Below are 16,254 nucleotides of genomic sequence, written 5' to 3' on the forward strand. Positions count from 1 at the left end.
AGCAGATTTTAGAAATGTGTATTACTTTAAAATAATTTTGCTTACAGACGAAGATACACTTTATAACATTTAGCATGACATGCATTATGTGTGTATATCTAGATCAACTGAATGTAAATAAACTGCTCAGTCAGCAGTGCGATATCCTTCAAGTAGCAACACCTGTCGCACAGTGGGATGGGCTACCGAGATTAAAAAAAATACAGTAGGAGTGGTTATGTCGTGGTGTGAGAAGAGTGTGGGAGGGGTTAGTGTTGTAATAGGAGAGGCTAATGATACAATTGTTTAGAGTGGGAGGGGTTAGCGGTGTGGTGGGAGGGGTTAGCGGTGTGGTGGTGGGGGGGGGGGGGGGGGTCATGGCTCAGAGTTCGTAATGAGGGAATCCTATCTGATACAGATATGTTAACAGGACTTTTTCCACACAGACTCATCATATGCGTTCCAGTCGAGCATCATTGCACTCTAGATTGCGATGGAATGGATTACTTTAATTTTGACTGTGTCTATTGTGATTATTTCTTTTCATCTTATTTTTGGTAAAAGTCACCCCAATGCTCCTCCATGCATAAGAGGTTGGATACCTTGGTTTGGAGCTGCTTTTGAATTTGGCAAAGCACCTTTGCATTTCATCCAGCAAGCCAGAGCCAAAGTAAGTTTGCCCTTCGAGAAAATTACTTGCATGAAGAATTATAACTATATAGCCTAGTCTATATAATTATATATTATTATATACATTATATACTAGTATATATGTTATATACTAATACTAATTAATATACTAATTTTCATTTATGCAAGTGACAGTGCAGTGGGATTTCTGAAATTTGATTTCAGTGTTAATTTTTTTCCACAAAATATGAAAAAAAAAAAAAAAAAAAAAAAACAACAACAAAAAAAAAACTGTATTTAAAAGTCTGCAAATTGTCTGTGGCATAAATCCTACAGGTTTGGTCTGCCATTGGGTTCAGAAGTCCAGCTCCTCCCATGCAAATTGTGATGAACCTGCTGCACTCAAATATTATGCGAAAAATTTAAAAGCACAGTGTGGTAATTAAAATTTTAAAAATAACAGATATGCATTATAATTGTATGTTTTACGTTTTCTTTTAAAGTTAGCTGCACATTATTTATATTATATAATCAATATAATTATATTAGAGAATGTACAATCAGGCTTTCTATCTAAACAAAAAAAAAATAATTGCTTTACCATGCTTGCATATATACATAATACAGGCATATTTATTAACATTGTGGGATTGCAAGATTTTTTTTTTTTTTTTTTTTTTTGTGATGGCTGGCTGTTTATACTTTCATTACCAACTGAACAAATATAACCCAGACACTGTGCTGGAGCCCTATGGCTAATCTTGGTGTGTTTTGTTTTTGAGCTGTGCCATACTAACCGAGTTTGAGGACAGCTCAGTTCAGCATCATTAATTTATGCAACTAGGGCAGGAGCTGCACACAGTGGCCTTTTTTGACACAATTTTTGTTCTGGGCACGACTGTGCCAGTTCTGTGAAAGCATCGACGCTAATGAGAGGTTTGCTGAATGGACAACTGCTCTAAAATTCAGTAATTGCTTCTGCCAAGGCAAAAATCACACAAAAAGAGTGCTTTCAAGTCTTTTAAGGTTCACTAGGGGGTCACTAAATAAATTGCCTGTTTTATCCTGTATTTTTTCATTGATGTTATCATTGCTATGAAATAGAAATAATAAAATACAATTCCTAAAACTATAATAGCATTTTTTCCCCCTAGTATGGACCAGTTTTCACAGTTGTAGCTGCTGGGAAGAGACTGACATTTGTGACCCTAAATGAGGACTTCCGAGCTTTTTTCTCTTCCAAAGATGTTGATTTTGAACAAGCAGTGCAAGAACCTGTTTACAACACAGGTACAATGCAATAAATGCAATAAATTTGAATCTATGCGATTACTCTTTTACACGTGACCTTAGAACTGACTGAACTCAATATAAGATGAACGTCATCAATATTGTAGTCAGTGATAATGTGATTACTCATGTTAACCTTGTTTGCGTTCCTGTCCAGCTTCTATCAGCAAAGACAGTTTCTTTAAGACCCATCCGACCTGTATCAACATAATCAAGGGCAGACTGACTCCGGGCAACACGGCAATGCTCTCCGCTCATCTCTGTGAAGAATTTAATGACCATTTGGAGAGCCTTGGAAGCGAAGGATCTGGACAGCTAAATGAACTCATCAAGTATAGTCTTCTCACATCAATTATTTACATTGTGCTAAAGTTCCCCGTAGAGAACAGTAGATACCTTCCATACATTTTGCAGCAACTGGTTAACACGTAAATTAGAAATTCTGTGCCTAGTAATGCCGCTGCACATCATTAGATTATGCTTATGATATGTAGACTATAATATATTATAATCCGCTACATTAATCCTGCAATCTGACAAGATAAATTCAAGTAAAAACTGTTCTTTAAAACTAAATTAGACACTTCTAAACTTGTTTTCAGGAGTGTTATGTATCCAGCAGTGATGAGTAACTTACTGGGCCGATGTAACTCCCCCAGTAGTGCCCTATCCAGGCAGGCGTTCCTTGAGAAGTTCACAACATATGATGATGGATTTGAGTATGGCTCCCAACTCCCAGACATGTTCCTGAAGTATGTGAGTGGTACTGCCACAATTTGACTGAAAACTGCAATTATTAAACACAATTAGTCTCCTTAATCATGTTTCCACAAGTTACTTAAAACGATACTCGACTGAGCGTTTTGCATATCTACATATATTTCTATGCATTCAAAACATCTTTAGCCAAACAGGTAAAGGATGTTTCTTTTCTGTCTTCAGGGAATGGGCAAACTCAAAGCAATGGCTCATTTCTCTGCTAAGAAATATGGTTGCCAACGCAGAGGAGACTCTCTACAGTGAGAGTTATGGAAAGGTAATATAGGTAATCTATACCAAAGATTCCTCCACATGTTGATGATAAAAGACAGCTATGGCCTTTATTGAGATCTTAAAAGTTTTTAAAATCCCTGGAAACCGAAATGGGGTGCTTATATCGGCCAAATGTTTCACTCTCTATCCAGTACTGTCAAAAACAGTGTGAAATTATTTCAATTTTTACTTAAGATGTTGATCTCAAAACCTATGGCATATGCCAAACTGGATAATTCCTTATTGATATGTTAAATGTATAAATGTATGAACATGTTTGCACAATAGAGGGAGCTAAAGAGTTTCAGTCAGGCTTCCAAGCCTTTTTTGTAGGACAATAAGACATTTGAAATTTCACAGTTTTGTTCTTCTCATTATCATATATGTATATTTGGAATCAGCATAATAGACTCTTTCTATTTCTATTGTTTAAAGGAATAGTGTACCCAAAAATGTAAATTCTGTTATCATGTCATTCCAAACCTGTATTAGTTTTTGAAGATGGTTGGTAACAAAATAGATTTGGTTCCCATTGACTTCTATTGTATGGACAAAAATATTATGGAAGTCAATGGGAATTGAAACTGTGGTTATCAACATATCTTCTTTTGTGTTAAGCAGAAGAAAGAAATGCATACAGGTTTGTAAAGATATGAGGGTGAGTAAAGGATGACAGAATTTTCATTTTTGGGTGAACTATCCCTTTAATAATGCAGTTAAAGCCAAAGAGTTCCTAATCTGTCACTGTTTCTCCTTAGACTTTACTACAGCACCTGACTACTTCAGTAGCTGACAAATATCTACCAAATTATGGTTTACTTTTGCTTTGGGCTTCCCTGGCAAATGCTATACCAGTAAGTGAGAGGTTTATGTCAGTGCTGGTGTGAACCCAGATTAACAGATGAACAGAATGTTACTGAGACCAAACGTTTCACTTTATTCTAGATAACATTTTGGGCCATTGCTTTTATTGTGTCCAATCCTGAAGTGTATAAGATTGCAATGGATCAGATCAGCACTGCACTCGGTGACCAAGGTAAAAACCAATCTCTCAAAACAAATGGGTTTCTATCTTTACAGCCCCTCCCATACTCTCAGCCAACATTAGACAAAAAGCCTGATATATTTGGTAGCATTTTATGGTTGCTTTCATTATGAACATAAACTAACTTAAAAAATGTGGGTGTCTAAAAGATTTTCCAATGCTTTTGACTTTTTGTAGTCTCTTATGCTCATCAAGGCTGCATTTATTAAATAAAATACAGTATATATTGTAATAATATTAAATATCAGTTTATTTATTTTTAATATATTTTAAAATGTAATTTATTCCTGTGATGGCAAAGCTGAATTTTCAGCATCATTACTCCAGTCTTCAGTGTCACATGATCCTTCAGAAATCATTCGAATATGCTGATTTGCTGCTCAAGAAACTATATTATATAGTTACATTATGCTGTCTCTCAATATTTGGGACCACTTATTCATGAATTTCCTCACAAATCCACTAGAGGACAGCAAGCTCTCATGCATTGTGTTTGACAAGCCTTACAAATCTGTTCAGAAAATAAGATTATATTTTCATATGCACTAATAATCATTATTTGCATGTTGTCGAAATTAACCATATGCACCTCTATATGCATAATGCAACAGCATATGACAGTTAAATAGGATATAAGTATCATTGTGCTTCTGTGTAGAGTAGACAGATCCAACCAGGCTTTGTTCATTGTGAATTAGACATTCTCTTAAGCACACATCAGTAGTACTTAAGGCTATGGATAGTCACTATAGTGCTTGTGTGTTTGCTTTGCATTTAAGACAAGGAGAAGACAAAGGTGACCCTAGATGACTTACAGCGGATGCCATATGTGAAGTGGTGTATCATGGAAGGCATTCGGCTGAGGGCCCCTGGAGCCATCACTCGTAAAGTAGTGCGACCTCTCAAATTACAGGTCAGCCATGACAGATTATTCAGTGTTCAATCTATTTTGTTTTTTCCAGTGTTTCTCTTGGATTTATGCAGAATACATACTATAGTAGCACATAGATAAACAGCATCTTTCCTGTGTTTTAATATAAACCATAAAATAAAGGAGAGAAAAGCTATTTCATTCCTAAAATCCCTATCCATAAGAGAGAGAGAGAGAGAGAGAGAGAGAGAGAGAGAGAGAGAGAGAGAGAGAGAGAGAGAGGCTACAAAGCAAACATTAACAGGCTTTCTGTCAGCTAAAAAGGAACTGTATTTATGTTATGTGTGTTTTCTGCTTTCAGAATTATATTATCCCACCTGGAGACATGCTGATGTTGTCTCCTTACTGGGCTCACCGAAACCCCAAGTATTTCCCAGACCCGGAAGATTTCAAACCTGTGAGTAACTTCACCTTTCCGAATGACCTCAGCCACAGGATGAGGTTAACCCAAATTCCACTATAAACCAAAATAAAATAGACACAAGACACATGCTCATAAAATGCTTTTCCCCAGCAAGTAAAGTGCTTTACTATTAAATGTTCCTGCACTTTTTGAGGAGTCTTTTTACATAGTTTTTTTTGCTCTATGAGGTATCAAAGACAGAACCGGCATCTCTTTTATTAGTATTTTCTTTCAATAAAACTTCCTTCCAGTTTGTCTGGCAAGCTGTGGAGTGCTGGTCACAATGTGCTTAAAACTCCAGCTGTGCTCCATTAAAACAGGAATAATAGGCCTGACAGTTATCTTCACAATGAACCTTCCGGCAAAGGCCTATAGAGATTTCATTCAATGTCTGTCTACTAATGTCTTGAAAGAAATATCACCACTCACAGAGACTGGGTAAGACCTACTGTACATCTATACTGTAAAGCCACTCTGTTAGTAAAAACTCTCTCTCTCTAACAGTGGAAATGCACTTAAATATTTTACACACTGAATGGATATGACTGCTGTCTAAATGAACATTCAGTATTCTTGTCCAGTGTAAAACTATTTATTCAATACAAATTGTTTTGAATCTATGAAAACCTTGGAGGGCTGGACTTTTTGACCAATTCAAAAGTTGCTTTAATTTTTTCGGCTTTTGAGTTGCTAATGCAACTCGAGCAATTACTGATTTATGCGCACAATAGAGCCGCATTAGTGAACGGATGGACATTGCATTGAAAGTTATTCAGAGATTACTGTTAATATGTCTTGTTATTAAATTAAACCTTGGAGTGCTGGAAGATGGGCTCTGCTGGTGTATTCTGGACTGGCCCTCGTCTGAGTGGATTATTTTTAATGAAACTTTTCTTCCCACAGGAACGATGGGAAAAGGCAGATTTAGAAAAGAATGTCCTCTTGGAAGGGTTTGTGGCATTTGGAGGGGGGAAAAATCAGTGCCCAGGAAGGTTAGAAAAACTGTTGTGTTTATACGAAATAATCTTTGTGTACACTTAAAAAATTGACATTCAATAAACTTAAATTGAGGAAGGTATTCCATGTAATTAAATATATAAATAATATAATAAAAAAAAAAAATTCATGTATTCTAGATGAAATTGTTTAACTGTAAAAAAAAACAAAAACATTTAATTTTCAGGTTTTTGTCAAACATTTGCTACAGAAAGTGTAAAAGACAACATATTGCAACACATCGATTGTTTTTATAACAATTTCTTCATCCAAAATTTTCATCCTTAACATCCATCACATAAACCACAATGGTGACAACAACATATTTAAGGAAAAAGATGCACTTGACAGTTGACACGCATCACTTATTACTCAAAGGGGCAACAATCACAACCACCAGTGTCAACACAATGCCACTGGCATGCTGGGAAACAATTCCATTAAATAAAATTGTAAATTATTTTAACTAATGAAATACTAAGGAACAAAATTTCATTTTTTTTTAAATGTATATTTTCATGCGTCATAGTGCTGATCATTGTTTCTTTTTCCTTTGACAGCTGGTCTTTGTCTTGAACTTCTCTGAAGTTTGTATAACACAATTGAACTTGTTGCATCTTTCATGAAGTCAGTTTAGAGATGTTAGTGCTTTCATGCCTTGCACATCTGGCTGCATTTTAGTTCCTTTTCCAGTCAAGCACGTACAGCTCCAGGTTACTCGAATGGGGAAAGACTGAAATCTATAGAAACCTTAGTCAAGATTACATTTAAGTCAGCAATAAAAAAAAAAAAATTGCAATAAAATCTGACAACAATGGTATCATACTAATTAGCTTAAATCATGCACAAAAAAAAGTAATTGCAGTAAGCGAATTCTGAAAAAACACTGTTGATATCTGAAATCAACTAGTGCTGTCAATCGATTAAAAAATGTACCGCACATTTTTTTCTGTAATTAATCGCACCTAACATTAACGTTTTTAATATATTTTTATATTGTAATAATTTCATGTAGAAATAACTAAATATTTGATCTAACAGGTAGGAAATATACAGAAATTGAAGTTATCAAACACTTCACAGTCATAAAAAATTAATTAAATATAGATTAATCTATATTAAACTTACAAAAGATCAGTCAAGAGCAGACGAGCTGATTAACATCAGTGACAGAAGCAGGTTTATTAGGCTTCTGTCACTTTAAGACCTGTGCAGATATGACACACAACTCTTTACGGTAATTTAAGGCTTTATTTAGCTCATTAAAAATGAGGATAATGCTTACGAGTATACTTGACAAAGCGGACATTTGGGCATACTTTTGTGTGTTTTTGTCCGTTGAAGCGCGAAAGAGAACTCAATGCGGCTACGTGCTGTCTGAAGTGGCATTCTGTGTGAATTTTCGTCTTTTCGCGCTTGAATGGTTTAATAGCACTTGAATGAATGATAGCGTGATCATATACTATAGGATGACAGGAAAAACGGATGCTGCGTTAATTGCGCTAAATATTTTTAAAGTGTTAAAGGTTGTATCAGTGATTTCAGGCCCCCCAAAAAAAGATCACATTCATCTAATCTTTGCTAACGATCCGCTAGCTGCCCGCCCCATAAGCATGCCGTCAAAAAAACGCGTCTCTGTAGGCAGCCTAGGCTCTGAGATCTGCACACAAAAACAATTGGATTCACCAACCACTCAAAACCAAAACAAATAGTGTTCCAACCAATCACCATAGATGAATGTGATCTTTTTTTTTTGGGCCTGAAATCACTGATACAACCTTTAAACTTAAGAAAATAAACGCATTGATTTTGACAGCCCTAAAATCAAACAAACACACCCCTCCCTTTGTTGCTCCACCCCCAAAATGCACAACACGCAATGAAAGAGGGGATGTCTCATTATCAAAACTGAAGCAATGCAAAAATAATGCTTTGCGAAAAACAGAACAAATATGACGAACGAACAACAAGAACAAAAAATTAACATACTGTACATCCAGTATATAAAAAGCAAGAGTTTGTTATTATTAAGCACCAGCAGCACACCAGCCCCAGACAAACAATGACACTCAAAACTGTCCTGTTATAATAGCTAACATTACCACAGCATATCGTTCTGTTAAAAATAGTAAAACCAATAATGCTCATATGTACAGCTGAAACAACATAACCTCAAGGACCGTTTTTAGGCTTTCCCGCTTAGGTCTCTTCAGCGCTGGAAAGCTTTTCTAATATTAACGCCTATAACGCTCTTGCCTGATCATAACCATTCTTTTTCCATTCTTTTTCTCTTTTGCAATGTCTCTCAGCCATCTCTCTTTCTAGTCTTTCTTCAAATCTCTCTCTTGCTCACTCTCTGTCCTCCACTCTCTGTCAATCATGAGTGGACACGCCCCCTACTTCTGATTGGCTACTAGTGTTTTGGGGTGCTCGGTCCGATTCACTTTCAACAGCGTTTCTCAGAAATCGCTTATTGCACCTTAAATGCTCTCGGGGCTGTTTTTGCCTTCAAGGTTTGGTCAGAGTCTTTAGCCTGTAGCAGGAACACTATGGGTTGTACTTGGCCTATAGCAAATGCCACAAGCTGCACCAGCCCATTGTTTCCCCTTTGGCTCTATTGATGAGAATGTCAGTTCCCTTGGGTTATTTACACCAAGGCTGGCACGAAAAGTTCATAGCTGTTACCACCTAGAACTTTGCCAGCGTGTGATTCGATTTACAGGTGATGCTTGTAAATCATGGAGCTGCATTATTGATAGTGTGCACTATGGTCCCATTCCTGATATAGTGCCATGTTGATATAAATCCATGGCACTGCTTTTATGTTGCACTGAGCATTCTTGGCCCTAATGTCCGAGCCCTTTGGGCCCCTGCTGATGACATCATCAAGACCATGGGGAGTGTGCAGCCGGGGTCAGTATGACGTTAATAGAGATGTATAAATACTGGAAGAACTTTCCCAGCTGCACAGGAAGATCAAAAGCATAGGCACTGACCAGTGACCTTTCGAAACCCTCCAGAACAGATGCATCTATGATTATCAGTCTGGGAATATATGAGATGGAGAAACAGATAATAAAAATGTAAGAGACAGGTGGAGTAATATAGAGAGGAAGGCAGATGTATTGGGAGCTAATAAAAAAAAAATGAAATCATGAATTATTTAAACAAATATAAAAAAATATATAAAATTCATTTTCTAATATGCATAGCACCAGTGTTGGGGAAAGTTACTTTTAAATGTAATGTGTTACAATATTATGTTACTCCCTAAAAAAAGTTTCTAACTGTGTTATTTTGATGGTAATGCGTTACTTTTGCATTCATTTTCCTCACCTGGTCAGGGCTTGCTTGTTTGTTTTTTAATAACAAAAAAAAAGTTATATTTTTGGCAAATGTAAAGTCCCTTTCACACAAAAGTTAAATAAATAAGCCTCAGGCTGAAGGAAATGTACATTTACGCCTGTACAGTAGAAGGCGCAGCTCAAACAAACCTTTCAGTTTTGCTGCCATCCTGGATTGCAGAAGAATAGGACGCAGTAGAAGAGAGTTCAACACTTTTATTTCAGCAATATAAAACTACATAAAAAATTAAACTACAATTAGATGTTTATCTACTGTAAAGTCATTTTTTGCTTATGGTTTGGTTGAACTGGATCATCGAAAGCACTGGTTAATAGAGTAAGAGTAAATACATAAAGTAGTGGTGTTGTTTAACATTTAACTATTGCCGGTTTGCATTATATTCTGAGTTAGAATATTACTGTTTTTATTAATTTTGAGGAATACTGAATCTGTTTTTTGTGTAAGTGAGATCAGTAAATGCATGCTCACATTTAGTCCAGAACTACTATAACCATTATGTTTACACAGCGTACACAACACTTGCACCTCACTCCCGATTTCTCTCAACAATGGGAACAGGAGTGGTGTCAGTTAATAATTGGGAAAACAAAGTAACTTGCGTTACTAATTTGTAAGTAACTTTGCATTAAATAATGCATTACTTTTCTAGTTAGTTGGAAACTCGCGTTACATTACCCCAACACTGCATAGCACCATTTAAAGGGGTCATCGGATGCAAAATTCCCTTTTATATGGTGTTTGCATATAAATGTGTCTTTGCAGTGTGGACACAACCACCATACAATGAAAAAAAAAATCCATTCACTCCTTTTTTTTTAATCCTCAAAAAGCCTAAACACTCTCAATAATCAAGCCGTTTGGATTTTCTGAGCAATATGATGTTGCTCATGCTCCGCCCATGACCACTGACGGACTGTCCTGTATTAGCATATTTCCGCCCTCAGCCATTTGTATACTGTCCGCCAAGGCAGCACTTTATGTGTCGACACGCCCCACGGAAGAGAGGGGTGGGGTGAGCAGTTGCTCATTATCATTTAAAGAGACATGCACCGAAATGGGTTGCTGTGAACAGAGCTGTTTTTCAGGAGGTAAAAAGGTAAAATTTTAACCAAAGTATGTTTCAAACTTTACATGAAGACCCTAAAGAATCATACCAATTTGTGGAAAATGGGCATCCGATGACCCCTTTAACATCACTATCACATTCTCTCTGGAATAATTTAAAATGCCATTGAAATATTCAATCTATGCTTACCAACTTCCTGCAGTCAAATGTCACATTGTCATAAGGCGGCTCTGTAATGATTTCTCAGGCTTGTATAGATCTCTCAGCTGGACATGGCCATAAATTAGTACACTGAGTGTGGCACACCCACGTATTTCATTTTTCTCACTCAATCTGATTTGATTTTGATCATGTTAGGAGATTGCTACTTGCGTCACTAACACAGTGCCCCTGAATGAGTCACGGCCCTCAAGGTTATTTGGGATGATTATTTCAAGAATCATGACTTGCATCTCTCGCCCTCCCTTTATTGCCTGGCATTATTCCTTTCTCTGTCTCACCCAGGAATCTTTCATTCTTGCACTCCACTGCATCAAATATTCCTCTTCCCTCATCCGCCAAACAAGGCCACTGTGGCTATGAATGCACCTGGAATTTGAACGCAATACAAGACATTCATTCACATTTTGCTTTTCTACCTACAATTTCAATCACAGTTTTCCCAGTATTCAGTAGCACTCGAGGGAGGGAGGCAGCTAGACAGCATGCAATATTCCATCGGAATACTAATACACATTCTATTCAAGCCGGCTTGTGAAGTGATGAGCACTTCAGAGCGATGAGTTTGCTTCTAGAAAATGTTCTTAATGAGAAAGAGCACATGAAAAAGAAAATGAACCACTTGTTCTTTATTGTGTCATCAGGTGGTACGCCATTATGGAATTGCATATGTTTGTTGCCCTCATCCTCCACAAGTTTGAATTCACCCTGTTGGATCCAGTGCCTAAACCGGTAAGCAGCCTGAGAAAGAGTAACATCCAATAGAGAATGGTAAATGAGCCTTGAAAGAGATGGCTTCAAAGTAGGCATTAGGTTAATCATTTCCAGATGTGTTCCTATGGCAGTATTTACCCAACAAGGGCCCAATCTAATGCTTAAGCACCGTCCTGCTCTTTACCCTTGCAATTCTCAGGCCTGACCAAAAATAACTGTAAGTTTCGCCCACCAACGACCAAGTTCATTCCAGGAGCGTGGATCTAGATATGAATCATGCATTCATGAATGGGTCATAAGTGTATACAGTACCTTTCTTTGGACAGGATCAGGAACAACATTTCTGTTTTACAGCAACTTGATAAATTGTTGATACTTAAATTTGAAGGTTTCATTTGTTAACATTAGTTATTAACTAACATGAACTAACAATGAGCAACACATTTGTTACTGTATTTGTTCATCTTTGTTAATAAAAATCCAGCTGTTCATTATTTGTTCATGTCAGTTCACAGTGCATTAACTAATGTTAACTAATACAACTTTTGATTTTTAATAATGTGTTAGTAAATGTTTAAATTAACATTAACAAAGATTAATAAATGCTGTAGAAGTGCAGTTCATTATTAGTTCATGTTAACTAATGAAGTTAACTAATGAATCCTTAATGTAAAGTGTTACCGAAATTTCTTTATTTTTACTATCAAGCAACATTTCCATATGAAAATTATAAATAATATTATAAAACAATATATACACTAATGTTCAAAAGCATGCGGTAAAAATTCTGAAAATTCAGCTTTGCCATCACAGGAATAAATTACATTTGAAAATATATTCAAATAGAAAACAGTCATATTAAATTGTAATAATGTTCCACAATATTATTGTTTTAGTGTATTTTTAATAAAATAAATGAAAGAGACTTCTTTCAAAAACATTAAAAAAATATTTTGAACGGTGGTGTAGTTACAGTATATAGATTTGGATAAAACGCTTAAAAACGCTTAGAAAGTTAAATCATTTGTTTGCGAATGCCATTTCTTTTTATACAGTATTTTTTGCATAATGCAGTAAATTCATACATTGTAAAATACTTACTGGGGTTGTACATCACTGCATGTATGTGTGTATGTGTGGTCACTGCACTTGGTAAATATATGTATCTGCTTCTTGTAGAGCCCTCTGCATTTGGTGGGAACCCAGCAGCCAGATGGACCCTGTACAGTGAGATACAAGCACAGATAGAGCATGCATGTGTTCAGAGGGCTGTGCTACTGCTTTAAAGCTCTGTTGACAGTCTTGACATTAGAGTTGTGGAGATCAACTGCATAATATCCTGGGCTGAGCTTCAGAGGTTCTAAGCATCATGGTGAATGTTAAACAGTGACTTGGACACAGGCAAATACTAAACCAGAAAATCATACATTGCTAAAGGTAATTTAGGATATTAGTTGTTTATATTACGGTTTTGTTGGGTCAACCTCTTATATAACTGATGGCATAATAGAGATGATATATATCAGAAAGCATGAGGTTGTGGAAATTCCTCTCTCGAACTGAGAGACTTCATCATTTTCAGGATGTATGAAATAAACAAAATGTGATCCCGTATGCGACTGCACTCATATATTACAGCTAAACATCTTGTGCATGATATGGACAAAGTAAAGAGAAGGTTTATAGACAATAATACTAAGTGGAGGTTCTTTTTTGTGAAGCAGAACTATGTAAACACATTATTATATGTATAAACACTGTGCTTCTTTTCTGTAGTGGTGAAAAGGATTGTTTCTATAAACACATCTGTCTAATAGTCTGTATGTTCTTCACTGCATCTGTGTACACTCATTTTTGGATAAAACATTACATGGCACAAGTTACATGGAGCAATTGTATGTGCTTGGGTGCAAGCATCTTTAATTTGTAAGGCAAACAGAATGTTTACATTAATTAAATATGATGATGTACTTGATTGAATCAATCACTGGTGTTGTAAACACTTTGCAGTGTTTCAATAAAGAACAAGTTTAATTGTGTTTCAATAAATAACATGTTTCGCTGCAGAAGTTTCCTTCTTCTTCATGTTTCCATTTACTTACCAACCATGTGACTGTGATTTTGCCAAGCAAACATCATCTTTTGTTGATCTTGGAACAAATTTCCTGTCAAACAAACATAGCCTAACCTTAAAATCTTAAAGGATAGGAATGTTCATCCAGGATCAACTAGGATGTTGGATCCAGAAATATGGCCTACTTTGCAAAATCATGGGAGGTACATCAAATAGCCTACAACATTCCAGAGATGTTCAGCAGAAGGCTAATGTTTGGATACTCGAAAGTGGTGTGATGTAACAAAATAAAGCATTTCATTAGACATTCTTGTTCTTCCATATAAGAATCAATTAAAAACTAAAATATACAAAAACAACTGTATGCTACTGATCAGATGATACAAGTTTTGTAATTCAACATTCATTAACATGATCAATAATACAAAAATTACACAGAAACTTCCCTTTTCACATCATGTGGTCATATATGATGATGATATGATATATTTGATGATGTGATTTCACCCTGTAGCTAGTTTGTAATGAGGTACACTGGTGATGTCAGGCTACCTTGTTTAACTGAATAGGGCAAAAGCTATACAAATTAATATTTAGCATGAGCACTAATTACATCTAGCCAGCCACATCAAATCTGAATTTACTTAGGCATATTGGGCTATAAGTAAATAAAAAAAAGCATTAAATTACGTTAAATAAATCACTGCTGAAATGTTGTTAATAATAGAGCCTTATATTAATAAGCAATAATATAATAAAAGGAACCACTGGGATTTAAAAAAAAAAAAGCTGGTTTCCAAGCCTGGCAAATCTGGTCTTCAGCTAAAAAAAAAAACAGCGTAGACCAGCAAACCAGTTTCAATTGTTTCTCTCAGCAGGGTTTCTTTTTTTACTATAGTATAATTAGATACCCACAAACAACACTATCACATTTTGTCGCATTCAACTCACCGCACAATTCAACCCATGCTGCAAGTGTTTTGGAGTCTGACAGAATTCATTTCGAGATATCTCTGCTTTGCCCTGCACCACATTTACTAAAAACAACCTGCTGAACGTGTCATAGCGCCGCAACATCCAACTGCTGGCGAAACCTCTGACGTAGTTTCGGAATTTGCATATTCGCTTTTAGGAGAAGGCTATTGGTCCCAGAATCTCCCCCGCGCTCGCAGCGCTGCATTTCATTAGTGGGTTGAGCAAACATAATTTGAATGCCGGGAGGCGGTCATTGGTGAATCAAGCTGTCTGCAGTAACGTCAGGAGATTAGTGAATCGCAGCTGGAATGCGAGCTTGATTCACGAAGGCAAGAGAGGGAGACAAAGCCACCGCACAGAAGATACGCACACCGGACTGCCACATCCCGCACAGGTACCGAAAAACCGTGTCGACTTACTCCATTAGACCATCCAGTATCTGTAGTCTACTGTAGTGCTTTGACAGGTGTTGCTGCTTTTATAAATGCTCAGAGAGAGAGAGAAAGCGAGAGAGTGTCAAATGAATGTAGATTTTTTAAGTGTTGTATACTACATAGGCTACTATTCTACATATAGTAGTATTAACTATAGCGTATACTATAGTATCTACTTTATTCTGCACTGCTTTAATCCTGTATGCATGTCACTTTTAAACAAATCACTTTTACACGAGTTTATGGGGACTTGGAAAGTCTGCATTAGTAGACAGATATGCTTCAATATCCAGCCTTACAATCCTAAAAAGAGTATGCAAGACATTTGATGATGCTATTGAATTTGTAATAGTAGCCTAGTTTATGAAGTGCACTCCTTGACCTTGACAGACGCGGCCAGTTGTGTGCTGTATTGACAGTTGCTGGAATTGAAATGTTGATGTGGCATGTTCACCATAAGGGTTTGTCATATTAGTCATCAGACAGAGAGAAATGATGAAAATAAACCCTTATTGCGAATAGAAGAAAAGTGAATGTCAGGTGATGACGACAGAGGGACCGCTCCTCTAGTGATGACTCAAAGGGGATGCAGCAAACAGGTTGCAGTAGACTGTGATTGACACTTACCCTTTTCATTTTGCCCTTTATGCACTGTACAAACCATACATATTATATAATACAGAATTATTTATTTTTAAACAGCTAATGTTTGTACCCAAAGGCTTTTAAAATCTCTTAGTTGTAACTAATAAGGTCGTGTACACTGTAATTTACTATAATACACTATAATAACAGCATTTCGTTATGCATCAATTTTGAAAGCTATAAATATAATAACTTGGCTGTTTTTAAACCTCATGATCTGAGAGACCCCAAGGCCCTTTTAATAAAAATAAAAAGTTAAAAATAAGTTTAATAAAATAAAATGTTCTGATTAATGTGCACATTAGCCAATTGTCTATTTATAATTGTTTAATGCAGTTTTTCCAGAATATGCTGTATCTCAGATTGACCACACACAAAACAATATTGGAGAACAGTCATATTTCTGAAAATAACCTTCCAAATTTGCCAAAATAACATTTGTCAAATGGGTTTTA

General features: G+C 36.2%; 2 protein-coding genes across 2 annotated transcripts in view; both read left to right on the forward strand.

Annotated features, from left to right (window-relative positions):
* The first annotated feature begins 390 nt into the window (after positions 1-390).
* cyp39a1 (cytochrome P450, family 39, subfamily A, polypeptide 1) lies at positions 391-13,745 on the forward strand. Its single transcript, XM_081379474.1, has 12 exons — positions 391-649; positions 1,764-1,899; positions 2,057-2,231; positions 2,502-2,651; positions 2,842-2,935; positions 3,690-3,785; positions 3,877-3,967; positions 4,756-4,889; positions 5,209-5,304; positions 6,214-6,302; positions 11,602-11,689; positions 12,851-13,745. Exons 1-12 carry the CDS (start codon positions 473-475, stop codon positions 12,917-12,919), a joined length of 1,395 nt encoding a protein of 464 aa, XP_081235600.1. The 5' UTR covers positions 391-472; the 3' UTR covers positions 12,920-13,745.
* A 1,156-nt stretch (positions 13,746-14,901) lies between these two features.
* rcan2 (regulator of calcineurin 2) overlaps positions 14,902-16,254 on the forward strand; it is an 81,402-nt gene continuing 80,049 nt past the window's right edge. Inside the window, exon 1 of the mRNA XM_081379570.1 lies at positions 14,902-15,114. The gene's annotated coding sequence lies outside the window, so the exon portion shown is untranslated. The remainder of the gene's footprint in view (positions 15,115-16,254) is intronic.

The sequence above is a fragment of the Scardinius erythrophthalmus genome (assembly GCF_964197995.2).
Source record: "Scardinius erythrophthalmus genome assembly, chromosome: 11".
NCBI lineage: Eukaryota > Metazoa > Chordata > Actinopteri > Cypriniformes > Leuciscidae > Scardinius > Scardinius erythrophthalmus.

Excerpts from the sequence above, each read along its gene's own strand:
- cyp39a1 (XM_081379474.1), top strand. The coding sequence starts at position 473 with ATGGAATGGATTACTTTAATTTTGACTGTGTCTATTGTGATTATTTCT. Across the intron at positions 5,305-6,213 it reads ACCCGGAAGATTTCAAACCT|GAACGATGGGAAAAGGCAGA; the intron begins GTGAGTAACTTC and ends TTCTTCCCACAG. Across the intron at positions 6,303-11,601 it reads AAAAATCAGTGCCCAGGAAG|GTGGTACGCCATTATGGAAT; the intron begins GTTAGAAAAACT and ends TTGTGTCATCAG.